Below are 19,124 nucleotides of genomic sequence, written 5' to 3' on the forward strand. Positions count from 1 at the left end.
TGTGCACGTAATAATATTGCTATAAGAGGGTAGAGCGACCTTCCAGCGACCTGACTTGTTTGGTGTGCACGTACTTATATTAATATAAGAGGGTAGAGCGAACATCCAGCTACCTGACTTGTCTGGTGTGCACGTAATTATATTACTATAAGAGGGTAGAGCGACCTTCCAGCGACCTGACTTGTCTGGTGTGCACGTAATTACATAACTTTAAGAGGGTAGAGCGACATTCCAGCTACCTGACTTGTCTGGTGTGCACGTAATTAAAATACTATAAGAGGGTAAAGCGACATTCCAGCGACCTGACTTGTCTGGTGTGCACATAATTATATTACTATAAGAGGGTAGAGCGACATTCCAGCGACCTAACTTGTCTGGTGTGCACGTAATAAGATTACTTGGAGAGGGTAGAGAGACATTCCAGCTACCTGACTTGTCTGGTGTGCACGTAATAATATTACTATAAGACAGTAGAGCGACCTTCCAACGACCTGACTTGTCTGGTGTGCACGTAATAATATTGCTATAAGAGGCTAGAGCAAGCATCCAGCTACCTTACTTGTCTGGTGTGCACGTAACTATATTGCTATAAGAGGGTAGAGCGACCTTCCAGCGACCTGACTTGTCTGGTGTGCACGTAATTATATTATTATAAGAGGGTAGAGCGATATTCCAGCTACCTGACTTGTCTGGTGTGCACGTAATTATATTACTATAAGAGGATAGAGCGACCTTCCAGCGACCTGACTTGTCTGGTGTGCACGGAATTGTATTACTATAAGAGGGTAGAGCGAACATCCAGCGACCTGACTTGTCTGGTGTGCACGTAATTACATAACTTTAAGAGGGTAGAGCGACATTCCAGCGACCTGACTTGTCTGGTGTGCACGTAATTATATTACTATAAGAGGGTAGAGCGACATTCCAGCGACCTGACTTGTCTGGTGTGCACGTAATTATATTACTATAAGAGGGTAGAGCGACCTTTCAGCAACCTGACTTGTCTGGTGTGCACGTAATTATATTACTATAAGAGGGTAGAGCGACCTTCCAGCTACCTGACTTGTCTGGTGTGCACGGAATTATATTACTATAAGAGGGTAGAGCGACCTTTCAGCGACCTGACTTGTCTGGTGTGCACGTAATTATATTACTATAAAAGTGTAAAGCGACCTTCCAGCGACCTGACTTGTCTGGTGTGCACGTAATTTTATCACTATAAAAGTGTAGAGCGACCTTCCAGCTACCTGACTCGTCTAATGCGCACGTAATAATATTGCTGTAAGAGGCTATAGCGACCTTCCATCTACCTGACTTGTCTGGTGTGCACGTAATTATATCACTATAAGAGGGTAGAGCGACCTTTCAGCAACCTGACTTGTCTGGTGTGCACGTAATTATATTACTATAAGAGGGTAGAGCGACCTTTCAGCTACCTGACTTGTCTGGTGTGCACGTAATTACATAACTTTAAGAGGGTAGAGCGACATTCCAGCTACCTGACTTGTCTGGTGTGCACGTAATTATATTACTATAAGAGGGTAGAGCGACATTCCAGCAACCTGACTTGTCTGGTGTGCACGTAATTATATCACTATAAGAGGGTAGAGCGATATTCCAGCGACCTGACTTGTCTGGTGTGCACGTAATTATATTACTATAAGAGGCTAGAGCGACCTTCCAGCTACCTGACTTGTCTGGTGTACACGTAATTATATCAATATAAGAGGGTAGAGCGACATTCCAGCTACCTGACTTGTCTGGTGTGCACGTTATTATATTACTATAAGAGTGTAGAGCGATATTCCAGCGACCTGACTTGTCTGGTGTGCACGGAATTGTATTACTATAAGAGGGTAGAGCGACCTTCCAGCTACCTGACTTGTCTGGTGTGCACGTAATAATATTACTATAAGACAGTAGAGCGACCTTCCAACGACCTGACTTGTCTGGTGTGTATAGCAATTATACATGTACTATGCCATGATATAACGACGTTCTAGCGACCGGACTTGTCCTGTGGACGTAATAATTTTCTTATAAGAGACTCGGACCTTTGAGCGACTTGTCTAGTCCTGTGTTCGTTGAAACATTTCATAATTAGTTGACGTGAGCTCAGATAGTCTATTAACTTGTTAAATCGTGTTTTGTGTGTTTGTGCGTGCGTGCGTGCGTGTGGTTGTGCGCGCGCGCGTGCGTGCGTGTGTGTGCAGTGCCTTAGCTACACTGAGGCACGTGCCTCGGTGTTTTTAGGGCATATAACAATTTCTATAGCTCTAAAAATAATTTCTTTCCACTTACATCATTTGCCTCAATGTACACAAACCATCGATCAAAGAATGCAGGAAATCGCTTCTTGCCAAAAAAAAATTCTGGGGGGATGCCCCCGGACCCCCATAGACCGTTCTGGCTACGGAACTGTGGTGTGTGTGCGTGTGTTTATGTGTGGTTAATGACCCACCCGTATAAAATTATATTCATGAAAAAAATATTTTTGATTTAATTTATACTATTATTATCCATATTTATAGTATTTTTTCATTGTTGTCAATAAAAAAACGACAATTAAACTTTTTCATCCAAATTTAAATAAAGTGATTTATCACATTGTAATTATTTAAAATCGTTATGTCTAAAAATATGCAATTCAAAATTGAGAAGTACGGCATAGCGTTTTATCATTAATCCCGCCTATCCCAGCCTTTACTCCGCCCATTGACCCGACTTGTCTGGTGTGTACTTTACGACCTGGCTTAAACGGTGTGTAAGAAGCGATCTACACATTGACAAAAACCTACAAAATAGTATACATGACACTTGAGCGCAATAAACAAAGAAAAGCTCACATTAATACATGTACTTTGAAACAGAACAAAAATGTCCAAAAATTTCTCGACTTTCCAATAGACCATAATCCTTTGCGGCAGGGTGAATTCCTAGTCCAAATAATTGTACGTTGACGGATTTTTTTTTAGATTTTTGATATGGCAAATCCTTCACGACGTTATCATATCACTAGTTTTCAGACATTTTTTTTGTCAAAACAGTCAAGATATGTAAAAATGTTTCCTGATCTATCAGCAATCTTATATCACTGGTTTTCAGACATTTTTTTTTGTCAAAACGGTCAGTCTGTGAGAATGCAGCTTTAGACTTGAGCACTATATTTGCAATGATGAACAATCTTAGTTATGGAAATTTGAATACATAGCAGCAGATGTATTTAATCATTCAAGTGTTGAAATATTATGTATGATCTTGCTGGACATGAGCCTACTGTTTCTGAAAATTTGCATGTGTACCAAGTTTCATTTAAATCTCAAGGCTGTTTGAATTGGGGCCAAGAAAATATTCGGCCTACTGTACGCTAACGACACCTGGGCTTATTGACTATAAAAATACTAAAGTAACATGATAGGAAAAAGCTTGAACCAAGGGCTGCCGGTATACTAGCACGGCGCTCCTACAAACTAAGTTAACCGGGTGGCTAGTTATTGCCCACAAACGTTAACTCGATTTTATGTCTTTTTAATATTAACCATGGGAGTTAAACAGTCATTGGAATAAGAAGATCATAGACAATCATATTAATAAAAACGTTTTTTATACAATTTAATAATAACATTAAACATTATATAATTCAACAAGAGGCCCAAAAGGGCCTATGCTCTACTGGCATGGCTTTTGTGGTCATATCAATCCAGAGCATGTATGTATGGGTAAAAGGCAACCGACATATAGTTTATGTTTTGTGTTTGGGTTACCGGAAAAGGTAGCACATTCAACATCTGAGCCCAGAAAGTATTGTAAGCAGATTAGCTGCATGAACTATTTTAATATGTGCAAAGTAAAAGTCATCCGACAAAAAAAAAAATGCTTTCAAAACTGTACTCATAGTAAATATTTCTGTAGTTTTAAAAGTTAAAAAAAATTGGTCAAAGTCAAGGGCATCCTAGGACAACATTGATCAATTTGAACAAACATTCACAATCAGTTGTGCTGAGATGGATGCACGAACACACAAAAAGATTTTCAAACCTTTCCAGATTTATGTTTACCAAACCTGTGAACCCTGGGTGTGGCCAGTAATGACACCAGGTGCATAACTTAAAAATTCACAACCAATTTTGTTAAGATGAATGCGCAAACTACAGAACTTAAAGCTAAAAAATGGCCTTTGGGCTTTCAACAAGAACAAGGCAGAGTAATTCACATAATCAACTGCAGAAGCAAAAAGCAAATTGTCTCTCAAAATCCTAGTCTTGCAAATTGTCTCCCTTAACTCTAAACTTGAATTTACATGTACATGTAAACTTGGCTAAAAATAGAATTCGCTCATGCAGACCTGGCTAAAAATAGAAAGCATTTCTTTAAAACTTTCATGGCCCATAATCTAGGCGTTCTTGGGCGGATCTTGCTGGTTTTCGAAAGGAACCGAGCTCTAATGGATATCTAGATACTGTACAAGTTTCATCGAGATACAATCAAAAATGAAGACTGTATCGTGTTCACAAGCAATTGTTTACAGACGCACGAACGCACGACCGCACGGATGCACATACTACGTACACATTACCATCGCATAAGCTCTTCTGGCCTTTGGCCAGTAGAGCTAAAAACAATAAATTGTCCTTGGTATGCAATAATTCCTTTAAAGGTTCATTTGCCAATGGTTAAAAAACCCATCTTTCTTCTTTTTGAAAAATCTCTTGTTCAACTGTTATCGGCTACGAAGTGTTGTTTCACATCCTGTGTCATAATTTTCAGTTCTAAACGTCTACTTTTTGTATCAAACATTTAAATCTATGTCACTTGTGTGCATTTCTTTAGTCCTTGCAGTCAAGGAAAGTTTTCATTCATATTGACACACTCCATGTACTTTATCTCTGTTCTTGAACCGAATCCAGTCTCTTGTGTTTTGAACAAAAAAAACTTGTAAAACCACTGATATAGCAGGTGCTATCAGATTAATGGTATCAACTGCCTACTCCTGTTGAACATCAACTTGGCTGACTCAAACATCCGGAATGGACATCTTTGAAATTAAATAAAATAGTTTTATCATCATCCAAGTTAGCCAGAAAAATAAAAATATAAAACACTCTAAAGAGGCTGTTAAAGCTGCACTCTTAAAGATTTACCGTTTTGACAACTTTTTTTTATTTGTTGTCTTGGAATGAGGCAATTTCTGCGTAAATATCTGCAAACCAGTGATATAAGCCTGCTGACAAAAAAATCAGATCACCGATTTTCATATCTCCATTTGAAAATTATAATTTTATGGCTAATTTTAAAAACGTTACTAACGGTTTAAGAAAAATGCATTAAAATATATTTTTAAATATGAAAATCTGTGATCCGATGTTTTGTCAGCATTATATTACTGGTTTTGTGCAGGTTTGCATAAATTGGCTCGTTCGAAGACAATAAATAAAACAGTTGTCAAAATGTTTAATCTGTGAGAATGCAGCTTAAATATCAGTCAGATATTTAAATAGTTACAATATACTAGTATATTATTTATAAGCTGCTATTCTATGACCTGAATATTTGTTTATATACAGCAAGACAATTCGGCCCCTTACCAAATCGGCCTACTACCAAATCGGCCCCTAAGACGTTTCGGCCCTGCCATTTCGTCCCCTTAATTAAAATGACTCGAGACGTTTCGGCCCCTTAGTGATTTTCAACAGAGACATTTCGGCCCCTTAATTTTATTTTATTTTTTATCTTGAGTATAAAGAAAAACATTGTAGGTCGTCTTATAAATGTAAATGAGATCTGTAAATAAGTTGTAAATAACATCTTTAAATTTACAAATAGACAAATATGCATGAAAAACATTGATATGACTGATATAAAAAATATAATTAAAATCTAAATAACTATTAACCCTGATTTTTAATATAAAATGTTAGAAAATCTAAGAAAGTTTATTTGTTATAACTGTTAATTATTAATTGATCATTAAAGACTTCAAAGAAAATGTGTCTTTGAACCATGCGTTCTTTACAAGGCAAACGGTAAGTGTTGTGGGTGTGAAAAAGACATTCGAAGACGTGTGAATGAATAATTGTCTTAAATTTTTCAATGTTATTTACAGTTGATTAAAGAAGATTTGAGTAATATAAACACCGTAAGTATATATATTAAATTGTTTCTAAAAGTGGGTACCATTTGTTTAGTGGGTACCATTTGTTTTAAACGTGTTGCTGTGCTACTGTTAAATTTTCGTGTATTGGACATTATTAACGCGTTGTTGTTCTACTTTTATTTTATTGTGTAATGGAATTTTGTTAAAAATTGTAATGTCTGATTCAGATTTTTGTATTGAGTGAGATAAGGTTGTGAGACCGTTGGCAGCATCGAGTCTGCGATACAGGTAGGTGCAAGTAATATGTTTTATAGACACAAAAAAACGTATATAAATGTATAACACTATAAATTCTTTGCTTTGTTTCTTTGTTATGTTTATTGTGTCAAAAACGGTAGTGTTTAAACATAATTCTGTAGATCCTTAGGACATACGCGATGTACATATTCTTGTTTCTTTTGTGTTGTATGTACCTTGCGGTATGTATAACACCGAAATCATTACCTTTTCATATTATACCTTAATATCGATAACATATCTCACAATATTTTTTATCAAACTTATGATAGAATAGAACTTATGTTATTAAGCAAGGTTTTTAAAAATGCCTTTACGTTTCAACCATTTGTTATGTATGTGGTATACTATTGCTCCAGAATAATTATAAATTATTATTTTTGACAATTAGTGTTTTATCTATACATAATTAGGAAATAATGTTTGTTTTATAGATATGACTTGCAAACAAGTGACAACTTGATAGTTCTACAGATATTCTACAACAAATATGCATTTTGAAAAGAGTAAAACAATATATCCGTAATAAAATAATAATATTCTGTTTTAGGTGCGAAGAGATAATTGGTATTATTCTGTAAGTGTGAGAATTAGCGGTTGGGAAAGTCGGAACAAACCTTGTACAGGTATTTATAAGCTTGTAAACACAAAGTGTCATAATTCCAACGCCTGATACCCCTGTGGAATGTGACAATTCGCCATAAGACCGTCTGTCTAAAAACACCTTTTAAGCCAGTATGGTTTTGCATACGTATTCAATATAAGATTAATAATAGTTTTTTTTCATCCTTACCTGATTTAAAATATAAATTCATAAAATGTATAACTTATGTCTTACCATGTGTTTGTTTATTTATTATTAAATTGTAGTTAATAAGAAGATGTACTGTATATTAGTTCTTATAAAAAATCTAGTTTCTTCTTTTCATAAATCATTATCCATCAATTCAGATGTTTCGCAGTTCGCAGTTCGCCACTGCGGAATCGTTCTTTGGTGAAACTTTAAATGAAGTATCCGCTCTAGACGCCAGGATCATGGATGAGTGGGACTCATACGATTCGCATGATGTCACCTGCGAGGAGTTCCTGAAAAATGTTGGTGCCATCTACGGCGGGCGATAGGTGTTTGGTCAAAACTGATGTTTGACAATGGACATGTCATTATACATGTATAAACAGATTATCCTAACAGGTTATACTCACCTATCAATCTATTTTGCCAATTATGCTCTTCCTTTCACTCGTATCGATAACTAGGAAATTGAATGCGGAAATTGATGCACGTTCATCCCCATAGCTTTCAGCAAATCCAAGTCCAATCCGATTATCACAAGTGGTCCTTTTACCCCCATAGCATAGTTCTTTGGAATAGCCTGCCCGTCAATGTAGCAACTCTGCCAGCAACAGAACTTGATAGGTTCAAACAGGCAGTGTCAAGCTTACAATATTAGTTTTACGTACTATCATATTTTACTTTTTTAAAATGTTCTCACGACTAACATGTTTTAACCATGACTGGATTTTGTTTTTCTATTCCATGTCTCACAATGTTATCTTTTATTTCTTTCTTTCACTTTACTAACAGTCCGACGCGCACCTGCCAGTAATACTCGAAAGAGGGGTTCGGCAGTATTCATAGATAGATAGATAGAAATAAACCGGAAGTCACCTTTGTCGCAAAGCATTCTGGTCTTTTGGATTAAGGCGAATTACTACTTTTACTTCAATAATGTCGAGCTATAAATAGCCCTGTTCGGGTTCAGAAACGATGACATAGTTGAACAGGTCGGGTATTTCAAAATATATGGTTAGTTTGTTCATAATCAGTGGGAGAGTTCAAATTCTTTGGAAGAGTTCTAACGAAAATCTATTGGTTATCAGTGAAATACTGTAGTGTTTACAGAGAAATAGATCGAAGAAGTCTTCTGAAGAGAAAAACTATTGACGTTTAACTACCAGGTACTGTAAATTTATACATTGTTGCTAGTAAGTTCATTACTGTGTTACTGTTTGTTGCGGACATTGGCTTGGCTTAGGTGTCTGCTTGCACAGGTTAGCTCCTAGCATGATCTATATATGTATTGCCTGTGTGTCAAATGTATCTTCTGACTGTCTCCTGTTGAATGTACCTTATACTTTTAACAATGCCACGCCCTTTTATGATCTTGTAGGATGCACAAAAAAGTAGTTGCGAAATAGTAATAATCTGCAATATAAGGTTGTGATTTTATACTGTACCTGGTGTTAAGTGTTATAAAGAGCGGGTTAACAGTCCTTAAGATTTTTTAATCACTGACCTTGTTTGAACAGTGAATTGTTTACAATTACAGTATTAAAATTTAAATTACTGCAGGTATATGGTGAAGTTTGAAGCAGTCATTCATGTCAGATAATTCTTATTATGAATCATTGAATGGAGTAAAATGATTTGGTTGAACAACCAAGATTTATTCATGAGTCTTATGTTATAAAGTCAAACCTGGTGTTATATCATAAATTTGGTGGATTTATTTTTCAGGTTCACTAAGTGACCAATCTTTCTGTTTCTGGACTTCAGAAAAAACAGGCATCAAAATGTCAGTAGATAAACAGCCACAAGGCAGTAAGTATACCTTTATAAATTACAAAATATTTAAACGTTTTACTATAAGTTGACATAAATAATTTGTTTCTCATTATGTTGGATCAGACAAAAGCACTGGTGAGATGATTCAATTGTAATTTATCACCAACATAGCTCAATAATACCTGGAATATTTGATTTAGTGATCATGACATTTTCAATAAAAAAATTCGAAAAAAAGCTTTAAGATGCAATTTTACTCCCAAATAAGATGTTCAACAGTTAATACAATTGTTTTAATGGGCCAAAATGGATGAATAAATACTGAAATTGATGTTTTTTTATGAAGGATCCCATGTTTAAGTTGAAAAAAATGTGCAGAAAACATGATAATCCTACCTTATGAGATGATAGTTGATCACTGTATCTTCTAGGACCCACCAGTCTTTTAATATTTGTGCATTTTTGCTTTTAAATACATGGTTAAAGTCTTGTTATTAGTAATTAATATTTTTCAAAAATTCATTATTTAGTAAGCAGTTATAGGTTTATCACTCAAAATTTATGATTGTCCTACAATTGTATGTATTGATTTTGAATACAAGTGTCACGTTAATGTTTACAATAATTTTTGTTTGCTTTAATACCTGTAAATGATTTATTTATTTAGTGATATAGATTGCATGTTTTGGTGAACATTTTTCCCCTGAAACTGATTATTATATATATTTGTAACAAAAATTTAAGTTTTGTAGGTTACACTTCTTAGTCTTTGGTGTTTAAAATTATGTTTTTTCATACAGGATGACATTTTTTTTTCCCAATTGTTCTTATATTGATTTTATTAAATCATCATAAACTTGCTTATATGAAATAAATCTGGTAACAAAGATATTAAACAGAAGCGTTATTTAATCAAAATGACCATGCAATCAGACATCTAATCAAATCACGCTGCGTTCTTGGCATTGCTCATCACACTGCATTCATGGCATTGCTCATCACACTGCATTCATGGCATTGCTCATCACACTGCATTCATGGCATTGCTCATCACACTGCATTCATGGCATTGCTCATCACACTGCATTCACTGCATTGTTATCACCCTGCATTCACGGCATTGTTCATCACACTGCATCCATGGAATTGCTCATCACACTGCATTCACAGCGTTGCTCATCACACTGCATTCATGGCATTTATCAGCACACTGCATTCACGGCATTGCTCATCACACTGCATTCACAGCATTGCTCATCACATTGCCTGAGATTACTCATCAGACTGCATTCCTGGTATTGCTCATCACCCTGCATTCACGGCATTGCCCTTCACACTGCATTCAGGGCATTTGCTCATCAAACTGCATTCACAGCATTGCTCATCACACTGCATTCAGGGCATTTGCTCATCACACTGCATTCACAGCATTGCTCATCACACTGCATTCAGGGCATTGCTCATCACACTGCATTCAGGGCATATTGCTCATCACACTACATTCACAGCATTGCTCATCACACTGCATTCACAGCATTGCTCATCACACTGCATCCATGGCAGTGCTCATCACACTACATTCAGGGCATATTGCCCATCACACTGCATTCACAGCATTGCTCATCACACTGCATCCATGGCATTGCCCATCACACTGCATCCATGGCATTGCTCATCACACTGCATTCAAGTCATTGCTCATCACACTGCATTCAGGGCATTGCTCATCACAGTGTATTCACAGCATTGCTCATTCAGGGCATTGTCCATCACACTGTATTCACAGCATTGCTCATCACACTGCATTCACGGTATTGCTCATCAAGGTACAACAAAGTATGACATGATTCCTTGTTGGTGGCGTCAGTGGTTAGTAGCCAAAAATATCATTCAAAACAAAAAAGCAATTAAAGGTTGTTAATTTTATTTACCAAAAATAAACAGATATGAAATGCAGGCCTGTTAATTTACTTCACATTTAAACATTTATTTTGGTAAATACATTCTAATAACCATTACATAATTTTTATGAATAACTAAAACTTTTAGCTATTCAGAGCATGATAAAGAAATACAGCAACTGATTTGTTGTAGGACTATGAACTTTAAATACATGTAGACCTTTATTATTTGATCAGTATGGTTTATATGAATTCAGTGTTTATGGTATTGCTACATGCCTCCATTAATAGTATTGCCAAACAACTTCTCTAATTTCTCATTTAATGATGTATACGCAGTTGCTCAGGTCATACCTTATAAGCACGGTTTATAGGAGTAATCAGAGTTTTAATAAGAAAGCTATAAACGAAGTATAAACTCCACTTCCCTCGCGCTTCACAGATTAAAATGTAAACCAGTTTATCGAATATGACAATAGACAAAGTTAATAACTGAATAACTTCACTGAACATTAAGGGCCTTCCACAATGCAAAAGTGGGTGGGGAGGCTAAAAATTAAACAGTTTGAAAAGTTCATGTTTAACTTAGTTTGAAGGAACCAACAGTACTTTTTCAGGAGTAGAAACTACATCCTTTCGATATGTTTTGGGGTAATAAGGAGTTGACAGATTTTTTGACAGAATGTTTATCAGATTTTGGATTAAAAAGAATTTACATTTTCAGAACACTCTGTCGACAAAACAAACAACCTTTTTTATGCCCCCGAAGGTGGACATATTAAAATCGCACCGTCCGTCAGTCCGTCCGGCCATCCGGCTCTGTAACTTTCCCTTGTATGGACAGATTTTAAAATGACTTTTTACATGTGTTCCACATACCAAGACAACCTGTGGCGTACAAGACTCGTGTCCCAACCTCAAAGGTCAAGGTCTCACTTAGTGTTTATTCACAATGGAGTGCTGCATATAAGGACATAGAGTATAGGTTGTCGTGTCCAGGCTGTAACTTTCTCTTGTAAGGACAGATTTTAAAATAACTTGCCACATGTGTTCCACATACCAAGACGACGTGTCGCGTGCAAGACCCGTGTCCCTACCTCAAAGGTCAAGGTCACACTTAGTGTTTATTTACAATGGAGTGCTGCATATAACGACATAGAGTATAGGTTGTCGTGTCCGGGCTGTAACTTTCCCTTGTATGGACAGATTTTAAAATAACTTGCCAAATGTGTTCCACATACCAAGACGACGTGTCGCATGCAAGACCTGTGTCCCTGCCTCAAAGGTCAAGGTCACACATAGTGTTTATTCACAATGGAGTGCTGCATATATAAAGGACATAGAGTATAGGTTGTAGTGTCCGGGCTGTAACTTTCCCTTGTATGGACAGATTTTAAAATAACTTGCCAAATGTGTTCCACATACCAAGACGACGTGTCGCGTGCAAGACCCGTGTCCCTACCTCAAAGGTCAAGGTCACACTTAGTGTTTATTCACAATGGAGTGCTGCATAAAAGGACATAGAGTATAGGTTGTCGTGTCCGGGCTGTAACTTTCCCTTGTATGGACAGATTTTAAAATAACTTGCCACATGTGTTCCACATACCAAGACAACGTGTCATGTGCAAGACCCTTGTCCCTACCTCAAAGGTCAAGGTCACACTTAGTGTTTATTCACAATGGAGTGCTGCATATAAGGACATAGAGTATAGGTTGTCGTGTCCGGGCTGTGACTTTCCCTTGTATGGACAGATTTTAAAATAACTTGCCACATGTGTTCCACATACCAAGACAACGTGTCGCGTGCAAGACCCGTGTCCCTACCTCAAAGGTCAAGGTCACACTTAGTGTTTATTCACAATGGAGTGCTGCATATAAGGACATAGAGTATGGGTTGTCGTGTCCGGGCTGTAACTTTCTCTTGTATGGACAGATTTTAAAATAACTAGCCACATGTGTTCCACATACCAAGAAGACGTGTCGCGTGCAAGACCCGTGTCCCTGCCTCAAAGGTCAAGGTCACACATAGTGTTTATTCACAATGGAGTGCTGCATATAAGGACATAGAGTATAGGTTGTCGTGTCCGGGCTGTAACTTTCTCTTGTAAGGACAGATTTTAAAATAACTTGCCACATGTGTTCCACATACCAAGACGACGTGTCGCGTGCAAGACCCGTGTCCCTACCTCAAAGGTCAAGGTCACACTTAGTGTTTATTTACAATGGAGTGCTGCATATAAGGACATAGAGTATAGGTTGTCGTGTCCGGGCTGTAACTTTCCCTTGTATGGACAGATTTTAAAATAACTTGCCAAATGTGTTCCACATACCAAGACGACGTGTCGCATGCAAGACCCGTGTCCCTGCCTCAAAGGTCAAGGTCACACATAGTGTTTATTCACAATGGAGTGCTGCATATATAAAGGACATAGAGTATAGGTTGTAGTGTCCGGGCTGTAACTTTCCCTTGTATGGACAGATTTTAAAATAACTTGCCAAATGTGTTCCACATACCAAGACGACGTGTCGCGTGCAAGACCCGTGTCCCTACCTCAAAGGTCAAGGTCACACTTAGTGTTTATTCACAATGGAGTGCTGCATAAAAGGACATAGAGTATAGGTTGTCGTGTCCGGGCTGTAACTTTCCCTTGTATGGACAGATTTTAAAATAACTTGCCACATGTGTTCCACATACCAAGACAACGTGTCATGTGCAAGACCCTTGTCCCTACCTCAAAGGTCAAGGTCACACTTAGTGTTTATTCACAATGGAGTGCTGCATATAAGGACATAGAGTATAGGTTGTCGTGTCCGGGCTGTGACTTTCCCTTGTATGGACAGATTTTAAAATAACTTGCCACATGTGTTCCACATACCAAGACAACGTGTCGCGTGCAAGACCCGTGTCCCTACCTCAAAGGTCAAGGTCACACTTAGTGTTTATTCACAATGGAGTGCTGCATATAAGGACATAGAGTATGGGTTGTCGTGTCCGGGCTGTAACTTTCTCTTGTATGGACAGATTTTAAAATAACTAGCCACATGTGTTCCACATACCAAGAAGACGTGTCGCGTGCAAGACCCGTGTCCCTGCCTCAAAGGTCAAGGTCACACATAGTGTTTATTCACAATGGAGTGCTGCATATAAGGACATAGAGTATAGGTTGTCGTGTCCGGGCTGTAACTTTCCCTTGTATGGACAGATTTTAAAATAACTTGCCACATGTGTTCCACATACCAAGACGACGTGTCACATGCAAGACCCGTGTCCCTACCTCAAAGGTCAAGGTCACACTTAGTGTTTATTCACAATGGAGTGCTGCATACAAGGACATAGGGTATAGGTTGCCGTGTCCGGGCTGTAACTTTCTCTTGTAAGGACAGATTTTAAAATAACTTGCTACATGTGTTCCATATCGAAGATGATGTGTCATGTGCAAGACCCATGTCCCTACCTTTAAGTGTTTAATCACAAGGGAATTCTGAATATAAGGACATAACAGTGTAGGTTGTCAAGTATGTGTGGTATTTTTTATGTTCAGAGGCAATTTAAAATAACTTGCCATATGTATTGACACGTAAAGGCAAGATCAACTTTTCATGTACTGACCTTGTTCGTAGGTCAATGTCACATTCGGGGGCATTCGTCACATACTGTGACAGCTCTTTTTTAATTAATTAGTGGATTAAAATTATATATGCAGACTGAACGTGATTTTGGAAAGGATATCATAGAACTTATGTCTTTGCCCTGTGCATGCTAAGTTTGATTTCAACATGAGATTTGTTTGAAACTGTGTTATATCAATTAACTTATTGAAAGTATTTTGATTGAAAAAAGTCATTTATAGTTTGTTTTTAAATAAATTCTGTTCAACATCAATAACATCTGTAAAATGTAAAACAATTGCATTTCAACAAAAACTATACATAAACCTACTACCAAGCTGGTTTATAAATAATGACTATCATAAGAAATCGTATGGGTGACGAACCATCTCTGCAATCCAAGCACATTATCTTGTCGGATTGCACAGGTATAAGACAGCTATAAGAAAGTTCCACTTTGCCACCAGGGTAATCATGCCCATAATCCATCCATATAACCTTCTTGTAGTCCTAAGCAACCGGTGATTAAAGAGACTATACACCAGATTGGCGCCAAAAAAAGTTTTTTTCTGTAACAAATCTCAGGACAATTATTTAATTTTTTTTTTACTCTTTGATGTCATAATTGTAAAAAAAAATACCACACTGTAAAAAAAGAGACTGGGTTCGAACTGGTGTCGCCAAAATTGCAATCCAGTGTTGTATGCATTGTGCTACGAAGGTTGACCCTAACCATTTGGAACATTTAAGCTATATACCTAACTTGGTAATATCATGTGATAACATCGACTAGCCAAACACGCATAAGAATGAATTCTACTAGGTATACAAACCTAGTAATCTTTTTTAATGGAAAAATACGAAAAAACTGCAAAAAATAAATTATTTGTAAACTATGACTGTGTACTTATGTCAGTTTTTGACAATTTCCTTTTTTTTCGCTAATTCATCATACGGTGTATAGCCCCTTTAAAGAACATTGAGTCAACAACAATTAGTTTTATTAAGATATTTAATCATTCATGCATGTTCACTTGCTGGTATAGATGCACTCACCAAAACGCTAATGAAATAAGGTTTTTAAATTATTGCACTTATGCTGAATTAATGGATTAGTTTAGTAATAATAAACAAAACCTATTACTAAGTTAGGGCACAAATCTACTTCATACCTCAGCCTGTCACTTGTTCCAGGTGTCAAACATCTTTAAATGACAATACATTTCTTACTTAGTAATGTACATAGAAATTAATCTTTTCAAATGTGATCCAAAAATGTAAATTCTTCAAACTTTAGTTATATAAATGACAAATCTTAGTATGTTATAGTGGCAAGCCTTGTGTTTTGCTCAATTTATGTTTATTCTGGCTAGATGTTTTAAGCAAATTTCAAGCTGATAGTAGCCACAGCAATCTCCTGTTGTAGGGCAGTACACTTTGTATTTCAAAACAAATGTTTCATAATTTCCATACTCTCAAGAAAAATGAGGTCAAATACCTGTTACCCTATTTACTATGTATTGCATAAGAGTACAGGTCTGTATTGCAATCAATAATCAAAGTGCTGAAAGCACTGATGGACTAGGGCTTCATTTAGGGGAATGTTGATAACCATGTTCTAAGCATTAAACAAATCGTTTCACATCACAAGGGGTCACTGTTTGATGGGCTAGCTTAAACTTTAGACTAAAACTGCTTGCAAGCTGCAAAGGAAATTTTAAAAGTGTGGGTAGAGGGAGGAGGGGGGGGGGGCTAAAGTGTTTAATCAGATAAAGTCATAGTTCTTTTGAAAATCTCAGTGTCGTTTAATCAGACCTAAACAAATCAATTTACGTGGTTGGCGTATGTTAACCAAAGCACACATACTTCTTTAATTTGATTAAGTCATTTTATATCAAAGGTCTGTTATTTGCAGTTTCAGAGAAGATTTTCAATGATGTAATTATATCCTATATAGATAACCTGTCACCTCTTTTTCAGGGGAGCTTTAAACCACAGGGCCATACTTTGGATAATATTTGTATCATCAATAAATGCAACAGTGGGCCATTCTTGTATTGTCCTCTGTCTCTGTCCTGATAGCTCCATATCTCAATAGTTGCAAATGGTTGTAGGTTCATGATTCTCCTGGTCATTGGTCATACAGAAAGATGTTGAATGTAGAATCAAGAAGCTTTCATTTCAGGCACTCCGAATTGAATAGAACTGTAACATTTGGAGTGCCTAGAATTTGTAGGATTCCTAGGCAACATGTATCAGGTGTTGCAGTACATTTACTTTACTACAAATACTTTTACCCGTCCTTGTAAATCTAAAAAAGCTTTAATTTCGCAAAAGTAGTTCATATATATATTAAACTATAATAAGGTTGCTCAATCAGAGTTTGAATAATTCTAATATCTAGATTTGCCTTTAATTGCAGCAATTTAATGTCCAACTCATGATGTCAATTGAGCTGGTTAAGCAATACTACATTTCCTTGGTGTGGGGATTGCTTTATTTACTTGAATAAACAAACAGTTCTTGCGTTGGAAAGTACAATGTATTAACAATGTTACATGCAATTTTCTTGACCTGACTCCATCCAAGCCTTAAATCTTAGATCAACATGTACTTGGGGCTATGTGTTTTATAAACTAGAACTATAAATTATGTTCAATTTAGTGCCACTTATGATATATCATTCCGAATACAAAAACACTAGCATTTTCTTTAAAACCACTAGCATTAATATCCTATGTTATGATAAATCCATTGCCAAGGTGGTAATTTGAAAACACTAGAAATTTTATCTGGTAAGGGTTTGACATAGTCTTTCTAGACAGCTGGACTTGTTTTGCAGTTACTTTGAAAATATTCAAAAGCTAAACTGATCAAGACTGTAGCAAAAAACTCACAAAACCAAAATGGATTTTAAAGACTTAAGAGATCATTTTCATATCACCTATACCATTAGTTTTTATCTACGAACTTAAGTCAACATAAAAATGTTTTACATTAATATTGCAATGAATAAAACATATTGCAATAACATACCAACCAAGCTTAAACATGAGATTTCAACATTTTCAAGATTAGCAATAAATAAGTTTACTTAATAATTTTCTCGATACTTACACAAGCTGGAAAATGGTCTCTTTTTGAATACTTCACATATTTCATGGCTTTCATTATGCAAACTAACATTTCCCTTGTTATTTCAATATTCAATGATTTTGTAAACATTCATAAATGATGGTTAAAATTAAGATTCATACTAATCATGCCTACCAAAAACAACTGACTGACCAATTAGAATCCAATTTCGGCAGGGCTTATTGGTGGTTCAGTGAAATCAACCATGACCTCCCACAATCTGCACTGATCAACAGTAGTAAATGCATTGTTTCCATTGTTCTTATTTTCATAAAGTTAGAAAACAACTGCAGTGAATAAAATTTATTCCTTCTCACTGAGAGAGAGTTTAGAATGAACGAAGCCAACGGTTACATTTAGTGGGATATCAAATCCTACAAATGTATTCATCATTTTATGTAACCGTATTTAGTATAAAAGTTTTGAAAGTCTAAAAAGTTTCAATTTTTGTATATTTTGTGCTTCATTTAATTTCATTCTTTGAAATTTGTTTTTTCTTAGTGTTCAATCCCAAGCATACTTGTTCACATTCAAGTGCAAGAAAAGTCTCTAAATTATTATCTGAATAAATTTTTATATTAATGTTAGGTCACATAAAATATAAACAATGTATTGTGCTTTTTAAAAATAACAGTTTTTCATCTGTTTGAAATTATTTCAAATGCTGTGCATTGAAATTTGATTATGAGTATAAACTATGACAGGAATAATTCAAGGGAATGGTTTTTTTTGTGATTTCTAGCATTTAAATTGTCTGAATCGCATGAAAATTTATAAATTACGTAAGGTACCGGGTATTCTCAAATTGGTCACACTTTTTGAACTTTGTACTGTCTTCCTTTTGTTTGTCTCAAATTTAATACAACATTAGCTTCACTTGTTGTTTATTAAAGGGACTGTTCACGCAAGCTTATGCATCAGCCAATTGTAACCATGCCCCCCCCCCCCCCCCCCCCCCCTGTCCAGGGAATAGCGGGGACTTTTACTTTCGGTTCAGCCAACCCAAGCTAAAATTCCCGCCCTGCAGGGATGATCTGATGGCAAAGTCCCCACCAAATCCCCCCAGCACCCAAGGGACATTAGGTTAAGCCACATCCGCACTGTATTTTCCACGAAGACCCGATACTGCGGGGCCACCTGAAAGGTAAAAACACGGCCCATTTCCCCGGTTTACCCCCGGATGTGGGGGCCCTGGTTACAATTGACTGGTGCATCCATAGTAATCCAATCTCATGCCAAGACGATTTCTGGTCTGACATCGCCAGGTAAGTTATTCTTAAGCATAAAAAAAGCCTTGACAGCATTTGAGAAAGACTGTTGTGAGGTTAAATCTACATTACTTCACTATGCCACAACATTGGGAGATTACTGATTTTCATTCTTGGCTAGGAAACAAAAAGTGAGCACAAAGCGTCTTCAGAAAAACTTTATGCACCAGTCAAATGTAACCACGCCCGCACCCCCCCCCCCCCCCTCCACCAGGTCTGGGGAATACTGGACTTTCAGTCCAACCAATCCCCTT

General features: G+C 36.7%; 1 protein-coding gene across 1 annotated transcript in view; it reads left to right on the forward strand.

The window, feature by feature from the left end:
- The first annotated feature begins 8,170 nt into the window (after positions 1-8,170).
- The window catches only part of LOC128213244 (phospholipid scramblase 1-like), a 28,815-nt gene continuing 17,861 nt past the window's right edge, over positions 8,171-19,124 (forward strand). The window contains exons 1-2 of the mRNA XM_052918814.1: positions 8,171-8,350; positions 8,910-8,993. Of these exons, the coding sequence (XP_052774774.1) occupies positions 8,966-8,993 (28 nt within the window). The 5' untranslated portion in view covers positions 8,171-8,350; positions 8,910-8,965. The remainder of the gene's footprint in view (positions 8,351-8,909; positions 8,994-19,124) is intronic.

This window comes from Mya arenaria, chromosome 2, assembly GCF_026914265.1.
Source record: "Mya arenaria isolate MELC-2E11 chromosome 2, ASM2691426v1".
Classification (NCBI taxonomy): Eukaryota; Metazoa; Mollusca; class Bivalvia; order Myida; family Myidae; genus Mya; species Mya arenaria.